At 34.6% G+C, this 8,344-nt stretch overlaps 1 protein-coding gene across 1 annotated transcript; it reads right to left on the bottom strand.

The window, feature by feature from the left end:
* Positions 1 to 1,919: 1,919 nt before the first annotated feature.
* LOC132184396 (laccase-14-like) lies at positions 1,920 to 4,543 on the bottom strand. Its single transcript, XM_059598024.1, has 7 exons — positions 4,418 to 4,543; positions 4,159 to 4,310; positions 3,833 to 4,077; positions 3,613 to 3,738; positions 2,948 to 3,536; positions 2,495 to 2,847; positions 1,920 to 2,196 (listed from the first exon to the last, which is right to left on the bottom strand). Exons 1-7 carry the CDS (start codon positions 4,520 to 4,522, stop codon positions 2,063 to 2,065), a joined length of 1,704 nt encoding a protein of 567 aa, XP_059454007.1. The 5' UTR covers positions 4,523 to 4,543; the 3' UTR covers positions 1,920 to 2,062.
* Positions 4,544 to 8,344: the final 3,801 nt, after the last annotated feature.

Consider the following 8,344-nt stretch of genomic DNA (forward strand, 5'->3'; position numbering starts at 1 on the left):
GATTCGGCAAATAGGCTACATCCACACATCAAATTATATTTAGGCTACATATAATTTGAAATATTTCAAATACAAACATATTCCCTAAATCAGGATTAACAAATATTATATAAATCTCTTGATTTAGGGAACAAAATCAACATTTATTTCAAAGGATTTATATCCTTAACATGCCCCTGCAAGATGAACATATCGAGTGGTTGGAGTTGATGACGCCTGATTTGAAATATCAACTGTTTTTGAACTTGAACTTCAACGATTGTGGCCGGGACTTGAACATCGGTAACTTTTTGGCCAACATCAGTTACTTTGACCGGAATTTTGACATTGGTTACTGTGGCAAAAATGAGCCAACTATGGACTTAAAATGGGCCACAAGGGCCAAAACATTTGGGCTTTTTATTTTATTTTTATTTTATCTTTTTTCGCTTGCTGAACCAAACAAAGAATATGAGGTGTCATTTATATCTCCTCCTTGAACCGCAAAACAAAAAAACTTCCTTCCTTTTAGAAAAGGATTAGAGGAGAAAAATGAAGTAATTATAGAAAAAAAAAAAAATTGCAATCTAGGATCTAACAATTGACGTTAGCCTATTAGCTCTGATACTATATAGAAACACATAATACATCAACACATCAAAGCTATAATAGGCTACATATTTCCTTGATTTATAATTTGAGAACCTCCTATAGGATTTTCAAGGAATCATAAACCTCTTATGAGCAATTCGAGGTGCTCTCAACTCCTACAAACACAGGATTTGAATAATTTACTTGATTAATTTTCTTATTCATAAATAATGCTTTATATATATAAAGACAATAAAAGAAAATAGAGTCCCACATAAGATAGGACTTCCATTTAAAATAAATAAATCTAATCCTACCCAAATAGAAAAATCTAATCGTACCCAAATAACAAATAACAAGATAAAAGAGATAAACATAACATAAGAGTCCTACACACACAACAATATTAAAATAATAAAACAACTATAAAACATTAATGAACTAAATAACTTCATTGATAATATTTCATAATAGACCCACTACATAACAATGACTACAGGTAACATTCCATCCATCTTTGAATCGACCTTGTCAAATTAATCAGGATTAACAAATATTATCTAAATCTCTTGATTTAGGGAATACAAAATCAACATTTATTCCAAAGGATTTATATCCTTAACAATAATAGAGCAAAATGGTCTCCATATATAATATGAAACCGGATCCTCTCCGATCCATAATGAATTGGAGAATATCTAATTCATAGCTAGGATTTCTTTAAAAAAATCGTAAGACCACAATGAGACATCTGTGTCCTCGTAATAAAAAGAAATAAAATATTATTTAAAGTTTAAAAAAATATAAAAAATAAAATAATAATAATAATAAAAGAATAGAATGGCTGGGGTCCGTGACTCAGTGGGGTGGCCAACCCTGACTGCTATTTGTCGTTGTCGGCCGGTCTTGGTTCCCAGTTTGAAGCTCTCTCTCATTATTTTTCATCCCCAGGAAAAAAAATTGTGAGTAAAATTTTTTTAGTAGAGGCCTGATTCTTGTTAGAAGATTTCTTTATACGGTTATACCTGATTCCTGCCACTTTTGCATGTCGTGATTTTTTTCTGTCAAAGATATTCAAATGCCATTAATTCAGACAAATAAGCTACTGACTCTGTATTTTCTCATCAATCGTAATCTCATCAAATCACACCTTAACTTGAAACTGAATCCTACTAAAGTGGGTCGTGGTGGATGCCCCTACATATTATTTCGTCCAGCAATGGAAGGAGAAAATTTTGAATATATCATCAACAAATCGAGAGATCGAGGATTTTATTCAAAAGTATCTACGAATCAAGGCACAAAAATGGGCAAAAAAAGCACAAGGAAACAATTCAAAAGACTCCTAATTAAACGACCCTTCGAATAATCTTATATAAATTCAAATCTCTTACACAAACAACAATTTTCTTGGAGGATCTTATTTAAATATGATTTTCTATGCATTTAGTAGTTCGTCGACATTGAGGGTTGAAGCACAAGCTTTTCAGAACTAAGAACAAGTCGGCAAATTAGCCGGAGGTGGCAGCATGCTTGTGTCGTTGGTGTTCCCATTCAGCACAATGATAACAGTGTCCATACCCCAGCTTGAATGCCGTTCCAAATGGCAATGCATATACCAAACCCCTGCAAACCATCGATCGCCATTTATATATATATATATATATATATATATATATAGAGAGAGAGAGAGAGAGAGAGGAGATAATAAAGACATAGAAGTGCTAAACATCCCAATTTTTTTTTTTTTTTTTGAAAAGTTAGTTATCAAATGATCTCTCAACATCGCATTAAATTTATTATTTTGAGAAATATGTAACCTAACTCATGTGAGGATTATTTGAAAACTAACTTTTAGAACAAAAATTTGAAATGTTTAGTATTTCTTAAAAAGACAAGAGAAAGAGAGAAATAGAGAGAATACCAGGATTGTCTGCGACGAATCTAACGACAGCCCATCCATTTTTAGGAACTCCGATGGTATTAACTTCCCGTGGATCAACCAAATTGTAAGTTTTCGGGGAAGTCACGTTGTCCCAATTGCCATAACCGGTTCCAACCAAATAGAAGCTAAAACCATGAAGATGCATTGGATGGTTCTCTGCAGTCAAAACATTAGTCCCTTGGAACACGATTTCCACGGATTCCCCCCACTTTATGATCTTTGCCTTGGTTCCCACGCTTGGGTATAACTTACTATCGTCCACCTCTCCTGTGAAGTTAAATACATGCGGCGGCTTACCGGGGAAATCTGGTTCAAAAACATCCAGCAAGTTCCTGCATAAAGGTTTTAAAGCTTGAGTTATTAAAGGATGGAGAAAAAGTAAATTTAATCACTTAATTAATAAATAATTTTAATACGTGGACGTGGTATTACTTGTAGTATGCTTGAAGGATATCAGTGGTTGGGCTGGAGAAACTTATGTTGTTCAAACTGGCAGCAAGCCTGTTCCCATTTGGACCCCCGCAGGATGCATTAGCGCAAAGAATCTCGTTCACAGAAACTGTGATGATGATTTGTTTGGTGATGTTTTTGGGCACATCAACGGGATGGTCCGAGCTCGCCAATGCCCTGATGCGGTTTATGAAGTTGTTTGCGGCATCTTTGTCGCTAACATTAGGAAGAGTCGGATAGGCAGGGGAGGTTGGAGGAGTGTAAGTGCCTGTGTACTTAAGGATTGCCGAAGTGTTGGTGCTGTCGTACGCAGCCTCGGCGTCGAAGAATGGCGTAGCAGCAATGTAGTAATAACTGGCTGCCTGGTTTGCTGTGAGCAAGATGTCCATCGTTTGCCCTGGGGTTATCATTATGTAGCTCGTCGTTATCGGCTTTATGTATGCGCCGTCCTGCGCGACGACGGTCATGTTGTGTTTTGCGATTCCGAAGAACATTTCTTCATTCATCACCGCATTTATTAGACGAAGAAGATATGTCTTGCCGGGCACGACTGATAAACTGTAACTTGTATCTGCAATATATATCATCGTATGATATATTAGACCTGCTCTGTTCCGGTATATTGAAAGATTTTTGTTGTTAATTACCATTGGAGCAATTATTTGGAAATCCTGGTTGGCCATTGATGGCAAATGCATCTGATACGTCTGGGTCCGCACCGGTTTCCGTGGCCTCGTCGATTAATTGCTTGACATCTCCATTGTACCATTCCCCTGCAACACGTACAATCAAAATGAAGAATTTGTAAAAATATATGCATTAACTTATCAGCAATTTTTTTGCAGGAAATATTCAGTTATTATATACCAAGTATGAGCACATGCTCGGCATAGGGCTCGGGAAATGGATAGGTAGTTCCAAGTTCGGGCAAGATGACAATGGCGCCATGGATTGTGGCACGTGACCAGTCACTGTGGGCGTGCCACCAAAGAGTTCCTTCTTCGGTAGAGAATATAACTTCATAGGTGAAGTTTTTCCCTGGCTTAATGGGGCACTGTGTGATGTTCTCAGGACCATCGGACCATGGATTTCTTGGTTGCTTCACTCCGTGCCTGTCATGACCAAACCATTCTTTAGTTTTCATGATAATTTGATTAATTGCAACCCCACACAGAGAGAGAAGGAATTATTACCAGTGAATAGTGACACCATAATCTCCGTTATTGTGAACATTGACAAACGCCTTATCGCCTTTGCGAACATGAATGGCTGGGCCAGGCCATGTGTGATTTACAGTAAACATGCTCTTTGTGGTACACAGCCGAGTAAAATTCGTCTCCCTCAGCTGCATTAATCAAGACCAACAATGATATTATAAAACCACTCATATGAAACTTTTCTGGTTCTGGGTTTACTATAACTACTGCTAACATAACAGGAAGGAACACTTACAATGAAGCTATAATGGTGGACGTTGTAAGCGGAAGAAAGCAGCAGCGCATCGATGAACAAAAAGCCGAGGAGAGCAAGGATCGAACCCATCTTGTGTACACCCATGCTGCAATAAGTCCCTGTACGCCTTCTGTGACTTTCAGCTACGACTTGGGGTCTATTTATAGAGCCAACTTTCGTACAAAATTACAACTTTATACACCCTAAATTAAGGGTCATTTGTAATGTTTTTCCTAAATTATAAATAATATTTATAATTGAGATTGTTGTCACCATTAAACGTGCATGAAAATATTTGAAGGACTAAAAAGGTAAAGTCAAAATCACATGCTCACTAATTTGTTAAGGCTCCAATTGTTTTGACCTAAAATAATTTATGAAAGATTATTTTTCTATTTTTCAGTGTTTGGTGTGACATAATAATAGTTAATGAAAAATATTTTTCGTTTGACCACAAATTCTTCTCTAATTTTCGAAAAATTGTTTTTATTTTTAAAAATCGTAAATGACTTTTCGAGTTTAAACATCTCATTCTCAAATCGATAGACTCAACCGAAAAGTCGGTGGGGTCTCGAGTTGGTCCTGGTCAAGTCCCTGCGAGACTCGGTTAGGACACCTCCAAGAGCTAGTCAGGACAGTTTCGTAAGTTAGAGTTTAATATGATTGAACAAAGGAGAGGATGTTGCAAAAATATATATATAATTTTTCATTACAAAATAAGAATAATTTTATGTATCACACAATTATTTTACTATGCTGACATGATACAGTGAATTCACCTTTAAATAAATTTTGTTAAAAAAAAATAAAAATTGACAATGACATGTGGACATATTTTAGAAGTCTTTAGACCTTATGAAAAGCATGGGAGATAAGGTGTTCATGAGTTTTCACCTTTCAGCAATTGAATCACAAATTTTGGATCCCCAAACGGGCGAGGGCTAATATTAGAGTAATTCTAGAACGCCTACTTGTCTCATATTAAGAATGATGTGGTTATTAAAATCATCATTTGATCAAAATTCAATAATGATCAATCACAAGCCCAATGGTGATTTTAATAACCACATCATTCTTAGTAGGACACAAGTAAACCTTCTAATATTATGACTTCTACTGCAAGCTAGCCAACTTTTTTTTTTCTTTTTTTTTTTTTCTACATGAGTCGGCACCTCACGCGCGTTATATAAAATTAAGTGCGATGTGTACGTCAAGTGATCATCAATTTTTAAAGTCTATAATTTTTTTTTTTTTTTTATAAATAAAATATACTGATTTCATTTAACTCATAAAGTTTATGAATTTTATTTAATATTGCATCCAATATGAAAATTCCACACATTCTTTTTCCAGTCAAGTCACAAAATAATCTCAAACATCCCAAATATTGTGTTGTAGAATAATAGAAGTATCATAGTTTCAAAAAATAAATAAATAAAGTATCTTGAAACTTGTGGTCATAAAATTTGGAAGGTGGAAAAATTAGTGGCACGTGGGAATAGGTTCCCACCCCATATGCTGTAATTAAAAAAAGTCGAAAGAATATTTCTTGTTTTTTTTATTGTTTTCCTTTTCTCTTTTTTTTTTTTTAATTAAAAAAAAATAGCGTAATGGAATACGAGGCGGCAGGGATTATGTTAAGCCTTAATTATACACGATGCCATATTAATTAATTACAACAAAACGACCAAAGAAACAACTCAGATATACAACATAGCAACCTAGATTAAAGTTCTTAATATATATTTATTAGTACATAAGTTATACTTTTATGCCTTTCAACGCCCTTTTTCCAACTGGTCAACTAAAATTTTAACATCACGTATTGAAATAAGTACATATGATGATACCCTTTAATTAATTAATTAATAGGCCTCGTGGTTGTCGTGGAAGATAAAAACAAATAACTTTTTAACATTAACAAAATGAAGCAGGAGAATTTTAACATTAAAATTACATGCAGCGTGTGTAACCCACAAGTGCTTATTTTAATTAAAAGGTAATACTTTGAAAATTGTACAGGCACTTTAGAGGGAAGAACAATTTTAATTAATGTCGGTATAATAATATGATTGATAACTCGAAGACGTTATGCATGAATAAATTAACCTCCATTCATGACATGTGCACATCACGTCAACAGTAAATTAAACGCTTGGCAAATACAGCTATCCCTCTAACAATTGGTGGAGCAAATATAGATGGAAGAATATCCTGCTTTTATTCACAATATTGTAATCTCTGAAAAGTACAATGAAAACATGAGATTTTCACTACAAATATTACAAAAAAAGTACTATGTATCTACCCTTTTTTTTTTGTTTTCTAACCCTGCAAAAAGCGAGAAGATGTAAAATGTTAGGAGAAGAAAAGAATGTAGTGTGCGGTAAATAGGCAATTGCAAAGAGAGATCGAATTGGGCCATTCGACAGCCTGGAGACACAGAGAGAGAGAGAGAGAGAGAGAGAGAGAGAGTGTTGAAACTTTTGACAAGACAAAAGAAGACTATGGGAATCGGATAACAGGCCAGGATAGAGCTGTTGGGCATTTGACAGAATGTAATATGTGTGGGAAAAGGAACACTGTAATTTAATGGCATCTGAGAACTGAGATAACCTTAAATCAGTTTTCTGGGGGGTAATCTTACCTTAAATCAACGCTATTACTGGTGCCACCCTTGGAGCTAACAGAACTCAGAACAACTGAGAAATTCTGGAGATGAAAAGCTATTGAAGATGGAGACATAGTTTAGAGAGGAGGATTGAAGAAATTCAAAGCAGGGGCTTGCTTGATTTTATATGGCTTATCATATTTTGTTAGTACAAAAAAAAAAAAAAAAAAAAATGAAGTACAAAGATGTACTGCATCTACTTTTGGTTTGCAATAGTTAATCCTTTGTTTCACCTAATCACTATTTATTTTATGGTCATAATTTAAAAGTGGGAAAAGTGGGAGGCTCTTTTGGGTAATACTTGTGATGATTAGATTGGAGGAAGAAAGAAGCTGTAAGAATAGTGTTTGGCTTGAGTGAAAATTCAAAGTCAAGAATGTCAGTCTTGGTAAGATTCTTGTGCCACAAAAATCCATTATTTCATCATTATATATATGGTTGGAAAGAAGATTTATTTGCCTCTACTAAATCACCATCTGGTACATCACCATGCATGTGCATATATACAGGAACAGGATAGGATAATTCACTGACAATTTTCCTATCCATGACATTTGACAACCAAACGTACAATATGCATGCTTTCAATTATTATTATTTTTGTTTTCCCGCCTTTATCAAAAAAACTCATCTGCTTTTGAGTAATGTGGCCGACTGCTCTTTATCGTTGTCTGCAGTCTCGCTTCTTTGAATTGTTTAGTAATGAAAAAAAAAAAAAAAAAAAGAGTTTGACTTTTGAAAAAGAAATGAAGGAAAATATGCATGGCAATTTCTATTCATATCTATCTAACTTTCTCTTAGCTTTGAATCCGGCACTAGAAATATGCATGGCAGCAGTTTTTCAGGGCATAATATAGTACAAACATTTGGCATGCATAATTTGCACCATCTCACCTAAAACTTACCATGGACCGTGACATATTAATTCGCATGTGTCCCTACGTACCCTCTCAATCAATATTGCGCACATGACACAACAATATTGAGTCTGACAATATTACGTACAATTTCAGAACAAAGCTTCCATTCAAGACATAATATAATACTACAAACATTTGGCATATATATAACACATTAATCAGTGGCGGATATATTTGCAACTTTATATTGAAATTTTCTTTTATACCATGAATAGGTTCTTCACCTCTTGTATTTTTTGTATTATAAGATAATTTTTTAATTATTATTGTTTCTTCGAGCAATAAACTATTTGGCGTTTTTATACAGGAAATTAGATCGTACAGTGAACTATTATT

This window comes from Corylus avellana, chromosome ca6 (assembly GCF_901000735.1).
Source record: "Corylus avellana chromosome ca6, CavTom2PMs-1.0".
NCBI lineage: Eukaryota > Viridiplantae > Streptophyta > Magnoliopsida > Fagales > Betulaceae > Corylus > Corylus avellana.

Coding starts and splice junctions, on each gene's coding strand:
- LOC132184396 (XM_059598024.1), bottom strand. CDS start 4,522: ATGGGTGTACACAAGATGGGTTCGATCCTTGCTCTCCTCGGCTTTTTG. Junction 4,078..4,158: donor TATGGTGTCACTATTCACTG/GTAATAATTCCT, acceptor TGGTCATGACAG/GCACGGAGTGAAGCAACCAA. Junction 3,739..3,832: donor CGAGCATGTGCTCATACTTG/GTATATAATAAC, acceptor TACGTGTTGCAG/GGGAATGGTACAATGGAGAT.